General features: G+C 42.3%; 1 protein-coding gene across 1 annotated transcript in view; it reads right to left on the bottom strand.

Annotated features, from left to right (window-relative positions):
* Positions 1-18554, bottom strand: part of ctdspla (CTD (carboxy-terminal domain, RNA polymerase II, polypeptide A) small phosphatase-like a) — a 65563-nt gene extending 47009 nt beyond the window's left edge. The window contains exon 1 of the mRNA XM_080751608.1: positions 18154-18554. Coding sequence (XP_080607734.1) covers positions 18154-18229 — 76 coding nt within the window. The 5' untranslated portion in view covers positions 18230-18554. The remainder of the gene's footprint in view (positions 1-18153) is intronic.

Below are 18554 nucleotides of genomic sequence, written 5' to 3'. Positions count from 1 at the left end.
AAAAGTACAACATTTTTGAAAATAGAAGATCTACAAGATCACAACGCGAAGTAGTTCGGCTATTTTCAAATAGCATAAGTATATATATATATATATATATATATATATGTTTTATAATATTATAATTTACATCTGCAAAGTAACTAGTAACTAATGTTTAGAATAAAAGCACAATATTTGGATCCGAGATGTAGTGGAGTAGAAGTAAAGATATGTTTTTTGCGCTTTTATGCCTTTATTGACAGGACAGTAGACTGACATGAAATGGGGAGAGAGACGGGGAGGTAGTCGGGATCGGGACTCGAACCAGCGAGATGGTGTCAGGCTACAATGAACCTATGTGGTATGCGCCTGGACCGGTAGGCGGGATGCAGTTCTACTGCATATCTTCTCCATTAGTCCCGCCATAACATTATAGTCTGTTTTTTATTTGTTGATGAAATGGTCAGTATATTTGGTCAGACAGAGCTTTAGTCCTCATTTTTTATTTCGTTTTTTGTCAGTGAAAAAAGGTAGTCAACAAAATGTTTTGTCATAGTTTCAGTCGACAAAATCAACACTGCATGCCACTCTAGGAAAAGAACCACCCAGTGTGACCTCCTCGTTATTGTTGTCCCTCGAGATTCACAGTTAAATAGTGTTCAACTCTAGAGATGACAAACTCATTGCCAAACTAATGAACACACTGGTTAAAGTGTCACAGGAAATCATTTTAGACTAAATATAAACTAACTCCCTTTTTTTTAGACGGCCAATTACTGGGGGATAAGTGCCAGATGGCACAGCACACACACAAAGACCATCCCTTCGTCACAATCGTCAGAGCCCAAGCCAGCCACGTACCTGTCTCAGCAGTGAGATGATGCACACATGCTATTCAAACACACGCGCACACGCAAATGCAAACGCACACACAACCCGTTTTGATCCTGCTTTTGGCACACTCAACAGTCCTGTTAGTTAGGAATATGCTTAGAACTATGGCGTCCAAACCGAGCCGTTATGTGTGGCAGCCAGCAGGCAGGCAAGCAATCCCCCAGCTCCACTGGGACAGTGGCTGCTGGACCATGTTTAATGGGCTTCACAAAAACGAGCTACCCACTTTCAACCTGGCGTCCCCATTTTCATTATCCAGTCATTATTGTCTAAAGCAATGTTGCTTGTAAAAATAGCTTGTGCTGTAAATATGTTAACTTTTTGGTTGTTTTTGCACGACACCAAACCAATCCTGCAACAATAATTAACTATTGCAATAATTTTGTATAATATTAGTTTTTCTTTCTTTTCATTTTGTTTAGGTCCTTGTGTATTATGATTCTTCATGTTCTTCTTTTTCTCTCTTTTTCTTCCTTCTTTTTTAATGTTACAAGGAAGGGGGGGAGGTTATATAAGTGTGTGTGATTGATTGATTGATTATGTGTGTGTGTATGTATGCATGCACAGTATGTCTTTTTGTCAGTAAACCTGAAAATGTATTAAACAAAATTGTAAAGGAAAACATAATGCACCATTCAGGGTTGTACACTGTGTACACGCACTACACGGACTGCCAATGTAATGTAGAAATACAGCGAAAGAGAAGTGGTACACTAATAACTAAACAATACTGGGTGTGTGGATGAAAGCCAGGGTTTCCTGCAGCACTTTATTGGCCAGGGGGGCCACCTGGCCTAAAACCTGTAGCACCCGGCCAAGAGACAAGAGTCAACTTCTCCTCTTATGTTGAGGGCAAAAATAAGAATTAGTCTAAAATAAGGGACTTAATTTTAACTAATTAAATTCATTAATTAATTAACCCACTGAATGCCACCCTTTATTAAAAATCTACAAAACTGGTGCCATCCATTTTGTTTAATTTGACCTTTTTATGGGGGCCAAAATCATATTTTGTACTTAAATTACATATATAAATCTATGCTTCTATCGAAAGCCACACTACCCCTCTTACAAAGGAAAAAATGTATATTTATATATATATATATATATCCTATCATTAGATTTGGGCTTCAATAGAACATGTGTAAGATGTCTTGATCATCATCATATGTTTATGCTGTCATTGGGCCTGTGTGTTCTCTAGAGTGTAATGGCCTTTGAAAACCACCAGGTGGTGGTCTCCTACTATCTGATGGACAAATAGAAGGAGGAAGAGACACGTCCATTCTTTTTTGGTCCGGGCCTAGTTGTTTACATTTTGGCCAGGCCTTTTTGCTAACATGCTACACACTTCAGAGCCCTGGCGATCGCTATCAAGGGCTCTGATGGATGAATGGATATTTTTTCGAGTTTTTTGAGTACTTATACTTCGTCTGGGAAGCACGGCAAGTGTATAAACGAACGTGTATAGCTAACGCTAATGTGGACGGGAACCAATGTTCGGTTATACCGGTTTCCCGTCGGACTGTGTTCACCGGTGCTACAGTCAAATCGGTCGTGGCGCTCCGGTCACGGAGGCTTTAGGCTAACGTTTGGAGCGACCCCCCCTTTTTCCTGCAGGAAACCCTGAAAGCTGATTAGGTACACCAGAAGCAACAGAAGAATGCTGGTCTGGTGTTCTTGAACAGTGGTTACCATGTATTTCTTTTAATGAAAAATCAATCTTTTTCCGAAAAACCTAGCGTTGTTTCATTACCTTGATATACAATTGTACCCCTGGTGTGTACTAGTGACCTTCAGTCTGCACAGACTGAGGCAACGAGACGTCTTTGAAAATTCTCAGTGAAATGAGGACAACATTTAACCAAAGGGGGAAAGGATTTTCCCATGAAAAAAAAGCAAGAGTTTACTTAGAAATGCCACTTTGACTTAATGTTATTACAACATTTTAATGTTTCCTGGAAAGTTTCAATTAAGGTGTGTGTCCCAACTCCCAAGTCAAACAACCATAATAAGCCATGTCAAGCAACAATTGCAAAAATAAAACTTCCCACAATGCGATGCAACACTTATATCTCAGACAGACACCCAGAAATACTCAATCTATGCAGAGCCACACAAGCATCCCATTAAATAGTCACTCCACTCACAGTCAGTCACCCAGACAGTCTCTAGCACGCACGTCACGCGCACGCACATACACACATACAGTACATACCATGGAACGGACTCATCACTCAAATGTAACGGCACACACACGCATACCATAGCACTGGCTCATCATCACTAAGCAGCCCTTGAATTGCAGAGTAATTGCTTCTCCTCAAAATTGTCTCATAACGCTCTCATAACGGTATCTCTATCCATAGATCTACATTGCCTCCTAATTAACTACAGCCTTATCGGATCCCAACCACCCACCTCTCTCTCTGTGCCTCCCGTCTCCATCTCCGTGCACTCTTATGCCGAAGCAATATTTAATATCAGAGGAACAGTTTAGCATAAATAACCATATTATTAAATCATGTTCAGTTGGCAGCTAAATTCGGCTATTCTAATAGTCAAGGAGGCAAGGTGAAGTGATTTTAGCCATCCCTATTCTGGGCACGTCATAACTTTGTGAACATTGGCTTATCATTCGCCAAAAACAGGCCCCCACACACACACACACACACCCACCCACTTGCATTTGACCACCGTACTGTACCACTTAAGTACCATGCATAGTAGTACTTAAGGACCGCAGGAATACACAAGAAACGGAGGGGGAGAGTAATTTAATCCGGTCTCTCCGTAGCTCCGGACGTAATTGTCTCTCTCCGTAACCTTACGGACAACACTCAACCTGACGGACTAAAACCGATAAAAACGTACGTACACATGAACTACCCGTGGCGAACTTGTGTCAACCGTGGGGGCAGTAGAGGGAGAAATGTTTCGTCTTTTTTTCTTGTATCCATTTCGTAGGAGGAAGTAAAAAAAAAAAAAAAAAAAAAAATCACAAGTACACGCTGAACAGTGAACAGGCCAGGACGCAGACCCGCATGTCAGCCTAATCAGCGCTCTCTACCAGCTGAGCTCTCTCGAATGCGTCTCTCTCCACTCCCGTGCACGCGATTTTTGCGGGTATTGGGGTGTTTTTAGTCGGTTTTGGGTCGGTTTGGGTGGCTACCATGCCTCATTAACTGTCGGCGGAGCCCCCCTTGAGATTATGCTCTAGGCGGTCGCAACGGCATGTGTCCACGCTCATCCATTCTCCAGTCCTTTTTATATTATACCCAGACAGCACAGTGACTAGCGCAGATGGTTAGTGTCGTTCAATCCGAGTGTATCCTCCAAGGGTGTCTATAAACCTCTCTGTCAACAATGTAGGCGCTATGTATGTAGCATGTAGCATTTGCTCATTGGGAAGATGCATTTGGGTGCCATCTAGTGGATATAGTATGTACATATAGGCTATATTGAACCCTGTACACAGAGACCGTACTATGAATGTCAACGCAATTACCGTACGTACTGTCTCACCCCCAAACGTACACAAAATCAACCATACGTAACTATAAATGGCCCTTTAGATCTGCTCATTCTGAATGTTTGCCTACTATCGTATCGCCAGAGAATGTTCGCCTATTATGACTTGCCCATATCACCTACAATGATGGTCAAGTCCCAATTTACATAGGCTACAACATACAGAAAAGAAAAAAAGCTTTTTGGTCAAGGAGCTTAAATACTTTTCCTTGGCATAAACCCTGCAAGCTTTCCCAATGAGCTACCACCTCACAGGGCCAAATATAGTATTGGATTGGACTAAAGCAATAAAGATGTGCTTGTGGGAAATATCCAACGCTTCCACGGAATGTGCGGATAATCAGCTTTTCTGAGCAGCATTGGCTGCAATGGGCTCATAAATCTGTAATAAGGGCCCGCGCTCTTCAGACCAACGAGTCCGGCTTTGCTCCCTGCCACTCTCTCTCTCTCTCTCTCTCTCCCCTTTGGAGTAAACTCCAAATGATCAATGGAGGAGGTCATAGCGTAGGCTCATAACAATACAATCAGAATCACAAGGGGATGTGGGATAGCATCTACTGCACACCAATTAATCTTGCGGTCGAAGGGTAAATGTGTTCGCCTTATTTCATGTTTGGGGGATAGTAAATACCCCAAACTACACAGATAACATCTCAGGATTATACATGCAGGATTACATGTTTGCAAATCCTCCTCCTGTTCAGCCTTCTTGCTTACATTGCATCAAGCTGGCCTGGAGAGAGTGTACTCTTGTACTGTGTACCGTATTAGTGTACAGCAGTGGCTCCCAAACTCTTTAGCCCAAGACCCAAAAGAGAAATTAAACATTTTTGTCTATTTTTTGTTTCTTTGATTTGATTTTATTATTTACTCTTTACTCTTGACTAAATAAAGAGGTATTCATTCACTCGCGACCCATAAAGATTTGTCTGCAACAAATTAAATGGTCCCGAGCCACTGTTTGGGAAACAGTGGTGTAGTGTCCACTGTACAGCAACTTTCTGTACACAAGAGAGGAGGCAGGCGGTGCCAAGGACTCTCGGGCAGCCAAGGATCACAGTCACTCCCTCTCTGCTTACTCTGCTAACCCACACACCTGCAGGTGTGGTCCACAACCCGTAAACACCAGATTAATGTAGTGCACTGGGCCCCGTCCAGGAGGTCGGCCGTTCCAAGGACAATCCCAGAAGCCAAACACACACTAAATCCTCTGGCAATATCGTTGCTGTCGGGCAGAAAAAACTAAAAATTATCTATATATATTTATTTTATTAGAAATTATCTCCATATTTTAACTTTTTGTCTTTTTGCGTAAATGAATTATGCCCTACATCAGTAGTTTTCAACCCTTTTCATAATATCAAGGTCCATTATTTGTTTGGCATTTGAGCCACGGACCACGATTTTCCACAAGACTTGATGTTGGTATTAAGGCTGGGCGATATTAGCAATTCGATAATGTTGTTGAATACCTCTATATTGATATTACTTCACGATATTGGTAAAAACAATTGCTTTATATAGTTTTTAATGTTTACTGCTTTAGGTCCACTGCCTGCCTAATTCAGGTAATGAATAGCATATCCATGCATGCACTCTGCACAGTACACATAGAAGGGTTAGGTAGATTTTATTGAAATAACCACACCTGGTTACAGATGGACTGCTTTTTTACATGTGCTACATGCATGCATAGTGTGTCTGTCAATTAATTTGACACATACACCAATACCTAATTTCAAGCCATCTCCATCGATATGTATACCTTGCATGTTGATACCTCGATATCGATAATCTTTTCGATTGGTACCATAGGAGAGATAACAGGCAAACGTTGATCAAAATAACAATTCTTCTACAGTCTCTAATTGTGTAGACTTCTTGTAAATTGCAGATACATAGTTTAATGTATAACAATAATTGAACTCTTGAGTGTAAAATGAAACCAAATCCAATTCAGCCTTTGTCAAGTCCCACCCCATGTCGCTCTGTTACTAGGTGGGACAAAAAAGCCAGGAAGACTTTTTTGTCCATTCACTTCCATTATATGATATTCCATGATATTACCTTGCAAGCCGCGGCAGAACCCTCTGAACAGAGGTAGCGCCGAAGAAATAGGCCATTTATTTACAAACATGTTTTAAAAAAACAAAGCCCACATGATAACAACACGTAATGGAGTGCTCGATACAGCGTGTATATTCATCCTGCAGAGGTCGGCGATCTTACTTTGGCGAGGCGGAGGGGAGATCAATTCCATTCGTTTACGTGCGGCGAAGCAGGGAAAGGAGCGATAGAGAAGCGGCGCCCGAACGTGATTGAGACCGCGATCCACGAACAGAGACAAAGACCAGCCATGTTGTGTGTCCTTCTTGTCGAGTTTCAACAACGTGGAGAGTAGGAGGCCACTCCTAGCCACCCATCCATCCAGAATGTGAGTCAACGGCGCGGCCTGCTGGATACTACGAGTATCACACCCAGTCCCAGAAAATGATTGAGAGAGGATATTAACCGTTTCAGATGGCTCCAACAAGACACAGAGAAGAATGGCCGATGTTTTTTTTTTGGATTATTATCATTTATATCAAAAGTCCGGGAATAGACGTGTGGCTGATTGGACCAAGTAGGAAGTCCGAGGGAGTACGGCCAGGCTTAGAAGGTGTTAATAAAAAAGGAACAAAAACTTAATTACATTGCAAAACAGGGGTTTCCCCCCGAAAATGCATGTTTTAATTAGTTTAATCCTCTGATACAGGCAGAGGGCAGAGAGAGAGAGAGAGAGAGAGAGAGAGAGAGAGAGAGAGCGCGGTGCATCTTGGGTGACTCGCACTGACCAGTAAATGGAGGAACTATAGCCTTGCTCTCAACATAAAATCTATTTTAATTTTAATTCTGCCCATTTAAAATATATGTACTGTTCCCCATCGAATATCTTAGTTACATCGATATTGTTCATGTGAACTAGTTTGTTGAAGATTATTCATTATAATTATCGAAATCGCTATGACCACGCAGCGCCGTACTGCGCATCACCGCACCACGGTGAAAGAATGAAAGGACTTTGTCCCACTGCATAACTCCGCCCCCGGTAGCAAAAGTGAATGATTTTTCTGGTTGGCCAGTCAGGGACCAATCAGAAGGCTGACAAAGGGTGAATTGGTCCAATCTATAAGGGTCCATTTGGTTACCAACTCTCCATCATTTAGCTGGAGACCACCTGGGACCCCCCCAAGGACCACTGGTTGAAAACCACTGCCCTAGCTTGATCATACATACTACAGCGTCACAAAAAAAGCATCAAAAGTAGAAGATCTGCAAGGTCGTTTTGAGCTTGCAGATCTGCAACTTTTGAATTTGAATCCTGGCTGAAAAGTAACAGTTTTGGAGATATGAGTTTCCACAAGACGATATACAGTACACCATTTAAAGTCAATATTGTCCTAAGGATTTATTTTGGGCCGTTTTTTTCTCTCTCTCTTTTCTTTCTTTTTTTTCAGCTAATGTAATTACACCCCTCTCTGAGCACGTAGGGAGGATGGGGGAGAGGATTCTAAAGCCTGACTAACTGATGAGGCCTCGAGGGTATCGTGGTCTCGTTTCAAAGCCGAGTCTGTCTGTTTCATGAGGACCACTGTAGTAGTCACAAACACACACTGCTGCTACCCCTCTGTCCTTTTGAAATGTTTTTTTATCTCAGCCTAATAGCAGAGACACAAGAGACATAACTGTAGGAAGAGAACGTGGTATTCACTCTCCTCCGCGAGGAGGCCTTGCTGCAGCCTTGGACTGTGACTGGAGTAAGTATAAGTCCGTTCTGAGGTGTCCATATATTGCCAGTCACATGATGTAAAGGCAACATAATGTCCAACCTATTTCCATTCATGGAGAAGAATGTGTGAAGATAAGATAAGAAGGAGAAGATAAAACATCTGCACACTGTTCCAAAAACATACTTTTAATACTTTAAAAATATATATTTTTTATTTGCCTGATTTCCTAATAACTAAAAGACGATAGCTTAATTAGAAACACCCACCCATTGAATTCTTACAATGGACGGGAGATTCTGATTTGATCAGATTGTCTGTCCGCGCACTCCTTTGGCAAGAGCTGAGCTATGCTCTGATTAATCTGATTAAGGTAAATGGCTCATTCAGTGATACCTGTCTGACTTAGGAGTTCATTATCTGGATGATCTGCAGAACCACACTGCGGGGCTAACTGGCTGCTGATTACTTTTTACCCATTAGTTGGGATTATTACATTTCATTACATCAGCGCATGAAAAGTAACCGACTGCAAAATGAACAGCGGGTTTTGGGATTTGGAAGGAAGAGAAGCTCGCCTTTTCAGATTTTTTTTCTGCACCAGTTATTGTGGTGCGGCAATGTGGCTCACGAGGCAGAGTCACCGCTTGGGAACTGGATGCAGGGGTGTCGCACCAAAATCTGGGCCCTGGGTACAAGGATTCACTGCGGGCCCCCCATGAATGTTCTTCATAGGGGGAGGAGTTTAGAATTTAGACTGGGAGCTGCAAGCTTGTGGATCTGCTATTTTTGAAAGATCATGATTTTTTGGGTTGAAAAACCTATGTTTCTATGTCAGTGGTGCTCAAACCTTTTCATGTGAAGGAACCCCAAAATGATATGTATTTGGCCACGGACCCCCATCTCAAAATATTGAGTTACAAATGTTTGCTTGAAAAATACATATATTCAAAGATTTGCACACATTTTCTATTTTTCAATAGTTAAAGTATAAAATAATTAAGGCCCCTCCACCTTGGGCCCTAGTAACTCAGTCCCACTTTTCCCCCCCTTGTGACGCCCCTGGAGTCACCGCTTGGAAACTGGATGGTTCCTGATTCAATCCACTTCTCCTTCTGGGTTAAGAGTCAAAGAGCTACAGTATATTTTTGTCCTTGCCTTACCCCTTATCCCTAAAAGAAAACATTTTTTAAATATTTCAGATAGCTGATCTAAAAGCTCACAACGTGTTGAGGTAGATATGGCTATTTGAAGTATTTTAAAATGTTTTTCAAAATAGTAAAAAAATGGATGGACTAAAATAGGGCCCAAAGTGTTCCAAAGACAATGGTTCTCAAACTTGAAACCTTGAAAGTGTTGTGAAAAATGTTGAATAATTTTACATGATTTTATTGTTTTTGGCTTTTCTGCCTTGACTGATAGTTTTTAAGCGAAGATGGACAGGAAAGAGGGAGAGAGACGGTGAGAGACACGCAGACGAGGTCGGGAATGGGACTCAAACCTGCGAGGCGAAGTCCCCGGACTGCTAGGCCAGTGATCCGGGCCATAATTTTACAACACAAATCTTTACTTCTGGGGGTCACCTGGCACATCTTCAGATGGGGGTCTGCAAATATATATCAATTTGGGGGTCCTTGATATGAAAAAGTTTGAGAACCACTGTCCTATAACACTTGCCCCAGCAGTGGGCAAGTGTGCAATAGTTGCTCACTGCTCCCAAGAGGATGGGTAATGCAGAGGATGAACTCCAATCCAGGTGTGTAAATGTACTTCGCAAATACCCTAACAACAATTAAAAGGCAAGGACATAATATACTACTACTATTACTACTATTAAGCCTTTGCCGTGGAATTCTGGATCAATCAGCAATTGATGAGACAATAGGGGTCGAGACAATATTCTAGGTGGTGATGGTTATGCTTTATGATGATATCATGGGGAGAAATACAATAACACTCAGGTCGTTGGTACGGTAGTTCTTCTGCCAGGAGCACAGGGCTCAGACCATATAGCTGCTTCAAGGACAAGCTGAACCATAACAAGATAGACTGTAAATAAACAGCTTTCAGGCCTAGTGGGGACATCTAGGCTCTTACAAGCTACCAAATATCATAGTGTATTTTATAAGTAAAATATGTTATGGTAAAATATAAAGGTTAGCAATCGTAATAACAATATTGTATAATAAATACAGTAATACTTCTGCACCTTTGTCTTGCATTGTGCCTTCTGAGCAAAACTCCATAATACAGCTCTGCTACTTAGCTTTCACCATTATTTTTCTGACAAAATACAAGGTAGCTAGTTAATAATAATCCTGTCTACATCCTCCTAAAGACCTAAAAGTTTGTGTAAAGAAATTAATAAAATAAAATCACACCCAGTTTATTACATTTTTGTGCCTTTCAGCAGTTCATTTCATTAAGCTATATGTAGTGCCCAAATCCAATATTTGGAGCACTACTGGACGGCCAAGATGTTGTTAAACGTGTGATCAAACAAAACTGAAGTCCAAACTTGTCCAGCGTTAAATTAATTATATTTATTGTCAAGGTCCTATACTTTAACTAATAAAATAATAAACAAACAGCATGGCACGAATACAGACCACAGTCAATGAAACACAGTTGAAAACTGTTTGCCTCGGCCGTCAGCAACACCTGAGTGTGATTAGGCACCTTGTTAAATAGAGAGGCAATCAGGCCTTGACTATGCCCTTCCATAACATCATCATTTCAAATCATTAAATAAGCAACAATGCTCAAATGGCTCTTACACCGGCCCCTAATTGCTACTGTTACAAAAGAAACAGAGCAATTAAACATACATTTACAAAGAGCCATTAATTAAAACAAAAATACAAAAAACCTTTTTGGCAACTCAAGACAATATTCAATAACGCAAAAAACAAATACAAATCCTTTTAAGTAACTCAGACTGTTCAATATTCATTAATGCAAAAACAAATAGGCCTAAATCTATAGCTTCACAGTTCAGTTCAGTGTTCAGTTTGTGGTGTTCAGAACAGCAGTAAAGGCATGCCATTGTTGCCAATGCCAGCCCCTATATGGCCACATGGTGAAATTGAACTCAGATTTGTACCTTTGGCAGTTCATCGGTACCATCTCCGTGTAGGCTCCCGACACTTCCCTCTCCATATGTAAAATATTGTCTGTGATGCTTACAAGCAATGCACCACATGCGCCTATCGCATTTCTGGTTTGGTGCCCTATACACAAGCACCCAAAAACATAGGACTCTCCCCAATAGAAAGCCCTCTTCTTGGTGTGCCCTTTTCCCCCAGTTGGACACTGCACGCATGCCCACACACAACAGAAACAGCTGAATAGGATGATGTAGGGATTCTTGTAGGAGCTGGCCTCCTGCATGATCTGTCTGTGCTGCACAGCTGAATAGGCTACCTGATGTTGATCTGAGTAGATGATGATCCCCACTGTGCGGTCCGCCGGGTCCGGTCCAATACCGAACTCTGATGGCTGCTGATGTGTTCTCCGAGTCCGGTCCAATACCGAACTCTGGTGGCTGCTGATGTGTTCTCCGAGTCCGGCCCAATACCGAACTCTGGTGGCTGCTGCTGATGTGTTCTCCGAGTCCGGCCCAATACCGAACTCTGGTGGCTGCTGCTGATGTGTTCTCTGAGTCCGGTCCAATACCAAACTCTGGTGGCTGCTGCTGATGTGTTCTCTGAGTCCGGTCCAATACCAAACTCTGGTGGCTGCTGCTCATGTGTTCTCCGAGTCCGGTCCAATACCGAACTCTGGTGGCTGCTGCTGTGCTCGGTAAGCGTCTGGAGCTCCAATAGCTCCGGATTGATCAAAAACAGTAGAACTTGCTGTCTTGCTTGCAGAGCACTGAACAGTTGACTCCACCAGCAACACGCACACACCGAGCGCCAAACAAGCCCCGCTGTTGGATTTGTTTCCCAATACGAATCAACTCCGTTGATGATACGAGGCGGTTTTCAACTTAATGTAGTGCCCAAATCCAATATTTGGAGCACTACTGGATGCGACGGCCAAGATGTTGTTAAACGTGTGATCAAACAAAACTGAAGTCCAAACTTGTCCAGCGTTAAATTAATTATATTTATTGTCAAGGTCCTATACTTTAACTAATAAAATAATAAACAAACAGCATGGCACGAATACAGACCACAGTCAATGAAACACAGTTGAAAACTGTTTGCCTCGGCCGTCAGCAACACCTGAGTGTGATTAGGCACCTTGTTAAATAGAGAGGCAATCAGGCCTTGACTATGCCCTTCCATAACATCATCATTTCAAATCATTAAATAAGCAACAATGCTCAAATGGCTCTTACACTATATATATGAATTCTTGTGTTGTCCATTAATGTCAAGGCTGTTCAACAGCGCCACTTGGTCACCCAGCGGTATTGCAGCTGTGCATACTGCATACAGACATACCCACACACTGCATAGAGACATACACCAGTAAGACTCCCTAATCGGGAGATAAGCGACCGTAGGTCACTTATCTCCACAAATAGGGCAAAAATGTGTTTTGCCAAAATCTTCCTGATCCATGTTGATGACATGAGTGTAGACATACTGTGTAGTGATTTTCGTGATTTTAGGGCAAAATCTGTAGGAGCAGTGTGCAAAAATGTGTTTTTAAAAATCGGCCTGGAGGTGGCGCTATATGGGAGAGATTCATGTTGATGGGATGAGTGTAGACATACTGTGTACCGATTTGCGTGATTTTAGGGCAAAAATTGTAGGAGCAGTGTCCAAAAATGTGTTTTGCAAGAATCGGCCTCATGGTGGCGCTAGAAGAGGGCCATGTGAGAAATGAGGGGTGGGGTCTCCGCGCCGGCAAGGCGGACGAATAGGTACCGGCCCCGGCTGTCCCGGTCGCTCCTAGCCGGAGTTACGGCATTTTATGTGAGCTGCAGTGTAGGGGGTCCTCCACTGGGGGCGCCACCACTTTTGCATCCGTTCTGGAGCACCAGGAGTGGGTGGTCCCCGGGAATTCCCCGTGAGCAGCCCCGTTGGGGTGGTCATTTGGTCAGTTTAGCACATTTGGTCATTTTTTACATCTGGGGGTCCCCCAGGGACCTGGGGGTCCCTGGAGCTCCGGGGGTCCTTGGAGGTTGTAGTTTGGCAGGTAAGGAACGTGTGTGCAATATTTGGCATGGATCGGGGCAACGGTTGCGGAGATATGAGCAGGGCAAGAGTGTGACGTGTGAGGTGTGACAGACAGACAGACTGACTGACTGACTGACTGACTGACTGACTGACGGACTTACACTTTGTGCAGGGTTTGATAGTAAATGCGACCTACGGTCGCAATAATTACCTACCAACCTCAAGCATTGGAGCACTGAGGCACCGCTCAAAGTAAAAATGAAAAGAAAAAAACTGAGATCCTCCTAAATTAAGGAAATCCCCTGCACCCAACTCTTGATTAAACAGGACCTACAGCAGTTTATGATACAATCTCTACTTCAATAAATGAAAATAAAACTCGGCTCAGATTAAATACTCACTTGTTTGCTTGGAATGAAACTGATAGGACTCTGAAAATAGCTTCACCCTGCTGTGAAATATTTAGTGTGCGTGTGCGTGTGCATGTATGGCCTCAGTCCACCCTAAGGGGGTCGGAGAGCTGCAGTCCCACACGTTGTGCTTTGACAAGAGTTGCCGTCGATAAGAAGACGTTCCATTCAGGAAGCTCCCCTGCCGCTGTGATACTGTAGGTGCCACATCAATGAAGTCTGAACAGTCAAACTCAGTCTTATGTGCTTTACAAACCCTGTCTATTTATCCTCAGCTGTTGCATACATTGATTTTGTCCCAAGAGAAGCAGGAAGTTGCAGAAAGAAAAGTGTGGGAATTCCACAACCGCCCCTTAAAGAATGTTGTATATTTGGAGCGGGTTTGCATCAATAACTCTGATATGATGTTATTTTTCTCACTTATGAGTGCCTTTTATCCCTTGAGCTAAACAACACAGGGTCATCGGTGTAGCCTCTAGTCTAGTCCGTTCACATCCTAGTCCAGGGAAACTGGGTACAGAATGTGCACACAACCAACCATTAAAGACAATTGCGATTCACAGTATTATCGTGCTAATCAAAATATCCCTAAAATTCATAACCCTGGGGCGGAATATTTGCCAAAAATAGCAGATCTACTAGCTCACAATGTTGTGAGCTTGTAGATCGTCTATTTTTGACAAAGAGATTGGGTAGTGAAAAAAAAGACAAGTACGTTATTTCCAGGTCTGTTTTACCAATTAGAGGGTTTAAAGGGGAATACCACTAATTTTCAACATTGAACTATGTTATTAATATACCTTAGTATATTAATGTACAGTATATGAGTACTTAGTATATGAGTTGTTGTGTGGATGGAAATAAGAAAAAGTCCCCCCCCTTCTGTGTTGCCTAGAACCGGAGGATTGATTGTGGGGTCATGTGATTAGTGACATCATGAAGGTGTGTACTCTGCAAGCCAAAGAGCAGGAGTATAATAGGTAAACATTCAGCAAAAATAGGCATATATTTGGCCAAAATATCCAATCTACAAGCTCATAACATTTGAGCTTATATATCGGCTATTTAAAAGATTTGTCGTACAATAAAATATGTAGGATTTACATTAAGATAAATTAATTGTCATTTGTCTACTAGAACGACAATACCAACTATTAATCTGACTGTTACATTGCAAATCCTAGACTTTAATTGGTATAACCAATCAACAATATCAAGTTTAAATCTAAACGATTACATTTCAATACAATACACCACGAATGTGATATACATATAGTATTGTACATATTGAAGACATGCATTCTACATCCTACAAATGTTTTTTGACATCCTCGTTTTGTGGGATAGCAACATGTGTAATAATCGTGAGTCATGAAACCACAATTATTTCTCTCACTTATAACCGTACCACCAAAATCCATAATAATCGTTCCACCCCTAATCTTGACTCGCCACAGCCACACAGTTTAATAAAACAAGATGATGGATCCTTCTGAGGCTTTGTTTTCATCGATCTGTTTTTGATGACCTGAGGGCTATTCGTTAATGACATCATGTCAAAGGAGGATCAGGTTCAGGTGGAAAGTAGCATGCACCAGAGATCTGTGGAGCTGCATAGATTTGATTATGACTGTGACCATGACCATGACCATGGATTTCATTTTCATGGATGGGTCAATGGGGGCCGTCTTCATGTTAGTCTAACAGAGTAGCGCTACCTGAAGCCCAGAAGCCTAATATCTTCCTTGGCCAGTGGGGGGGATTCTGCTTTAGTTCAGCGAATCAGCGGAGGATGTTTTGCTTCTACAGGACGTTTGAAACCAGGTGGGTACATTACATTCACATTGGTTTAAATCCAGGTGGGTACTGGGTACATTCATATTGGTTTTTAATCCAGGTGGGTACATTCACCTTGGTCCAGGTGCATACCTCTTAGGCTCGGTGTAGCCTGACAGCGCGTCGCTGGTTCGATCCTCGAACCCGACAAACTTTGCTGCGTGTTATCTCCCCTTTTCCTGTCAGTCTACTGTCCTATCAATAAAGGTATAAAAAAGACCAAAAACATATCTTTTAAAGAAAAAGGTTTGGGAACCACTGCTCTGGTGGACTAGAAGCCACGGTTCTCAAAGTGGAGTCCGCAAAATAATTCACAGATTATTATTTTGAACATTATTTTTTGTTATTTCGAGCTTGTTAATGTTATATGCATCAAGGCAATGCTTCTGCACTTTCAAATATGCCAAAATCATTCAAATGACCACCAGTGGGTCCAGGGACTTCATTTAAAACCTAACAACATCACTGTATTATATTAGATTTATTAGATATTTATTTGATATTATATTGATATATAGCTATTTTATGTGATTGTGATTATATATTTGATGTTGTGAATGTACCTGACAATGAATTGATTTTTGGTGAAAAATCCTGCATATATATACAGATTACTCAGAGCGGAAACCATAACTGCTGTGTCAAACAGCACCTATGTGTGTGTGTAGGATGTAGCCTTGCAACAGCCAGACTCGAGAGTCTGGGAGTTCTCCATAGACAACGCATTACGCGATGACGTAGTTATTCACTTTGACTGACAGGTCCAGTAAGTAGTCATCATCAGCGCATCAAAATATCATCGGGAGAACAGCAAATACGTCTTTTCCAGACAGAAATTCCAAAAGTGCAAAAAAAGTTCTGAGATTCCGTTGATTTCAGATAAAACTGTGCATAATGCAGCTTTTATTTGCGGTTTGTGAACTCGCGTCAGGCATGGGGACCGCCATGTTTGGTTACAAAATGTGAGAGCTGCAGCAGCCGCTCGACCAATCAGGAGCGCTGTGAGGCGGGTCGCTCCAAATGCAGCCATTTGATTGGACATTAGAACGTAAGTTCTCATTAGGAGACTCTATGGGAGGGACACCAGACCGAGAAAGGAAGCACATTGGTGATGACGTAGCTCGGGATGGCCTGCGAGGCTATGTAGGATGTGCGCCGCAAAAGGTCTATATCGGCATTGGTTGATATCAGAATCTGAAATTAAGATTTGAACAATATCGGAAGCCAGTTCCAATGGCATGTAAATGACCGCGGTGAAGTTGTACATGTGTGGTTGTAGGCTATATGCTTATCGGTGTTGCAAGGTTGATGGGGTACCTGTAAAATAATTTCCCCTCCAACAAGGGGTACCTGAGCCAAAACAGTTAGAGAACCCCTGGACCAGAGGGTGTGCAGACTGTGCACAGGTGCACGTACCCCATGTGCTCAGACAGAGGAATAATAATTTTTGTACATTGTGTGAACTTCACAATATCATGTGGGCTGAAATTATAAAGAGTAAATCAAATTAAAAGGACGTATGCCGTATGGTATATGAGAGCACAAAGTGTCATAATGCTGGTCTGCCTATGTAAGTTAACTACTATATTGCGTAGGTGTGGACAGATATTTTCAGGTCAATAAAAATAAACACATCACAGGTGTTGTGCAAGCACATTGTTGATGATGTTGATATTTCATTCAGCTTACAGCAGAGCAAACCTTAAAACTATCACTGTATACTAGGTGACTGCTTTCATGTTGTTGCTTTGTCCTGGGATCTGTGTGGCACACACACGCACGCACTCTCTCTCACGCACGCGCGCACTCTCTCTCTCTCTCTCTCTCTCTCTCTCTCTCTCTCCCGTGCCGTGTGTAGGCCTACTATGGACAGAGTAGGGTAGACTAAAACATAAAATTTAATTCATGAACTTGCCTATCTGAACCTGGAACATGAGTGGGTGTTTTTTTTTTGTTGCTTCTTCTATAGCCAAACGCTTTTAAGGACACGGTATGTCAGCTTGTAGCCTTCAATGCTGCTTATTTATTTGCACTCTCTTTCTCGCTGCTGTTGTTTTTTTATTATGCATAATCTGATGCATGCATTAAGTCGCCATCAGGACCGGGGTGAAATGTACGAGGTCCCCGCCCCCTGTAGTAAATACATCCACGTTCCAAGGCAGGGAAAATGTCACTTGTTTACCACCACCTTCATGTTTTGTGCCGATTATGACGGCTGTTTAACAGTAGCCTAATATATCCTCCATATCTTTTTTAAATAAATGACCTTCTGGAATTATTCTCGATACAGTTATTTATAGACTAGCGTACTACTTGATAGTCCGATCAAGATACAGAGTGACAGTGGGGGCTGATCGCTCTCGACGCTCTGTCGTTCTAAACAATGGAGGTTTTCCGTTGATAGTACAGTGTATTTCTGCAGAACTGTGCAACCATCGTTTTTGCAGCTATAGACATCATGCAACGCAAGCTGCCTCTTTATACAGAAAAGAGGTTTCCACTTCCAACCGTCCCACTAAAGCATGTCGAAATCAACATCCACTGGCACGTCAAAACCGCTGTACGGTGGAATATTCAACATTTCTTTCTCTTTCAGAGCCTTACCTTTATCTTGACTTGACGAGATACTTTCCTCCTCTTTTGGATTTGCAACCTGTGTTATTATGGACGTGTTGTCCATGGAAACGAAGATGTTAGGGGCCGCTTCCTTCAGCTAAACACAGCTTTATTCCTGGCAAACATCACCTAGCTTACAGTCAGTCCCCGACTCTACAACGCACGGCTGTCCGCTGTTTGCAGCAGCATTAAAAATCCCATTTTATTCGACGTAATATGCAGTAGTCACATATACTACTCGCTTGATCAAAACAAAAACAGTCGTCGGCGAGCTGCGATGCAGTGTCCAACATTTGAGACGACCGTCCCCCCGGGGTAGGTATGCGCTATCTTGGAAGAAATTCAAATTCAAGAGTCACAATCCTGCTGCGCTTGAAACCGTGTCTGCT

This window comes from Nannobrachium achirus, assembly GCF_963921795.1.
Source record: "Nannobrachium achirus genome assembly, chromosome: 21".
NCBI classification, from domain to species: domain Eukaryota; kingdom Metazoa; phylum Chordata; class Actinopteri; order Myctophiformes; family Myctophidae; genus Nannobrachium; species Nannobrachium achirus.
The sequence above is the reverse complement of the archived record's forward strand: the minus strand, read 5'-3'. Positions and strand labels throughout refer to the sequence as shown.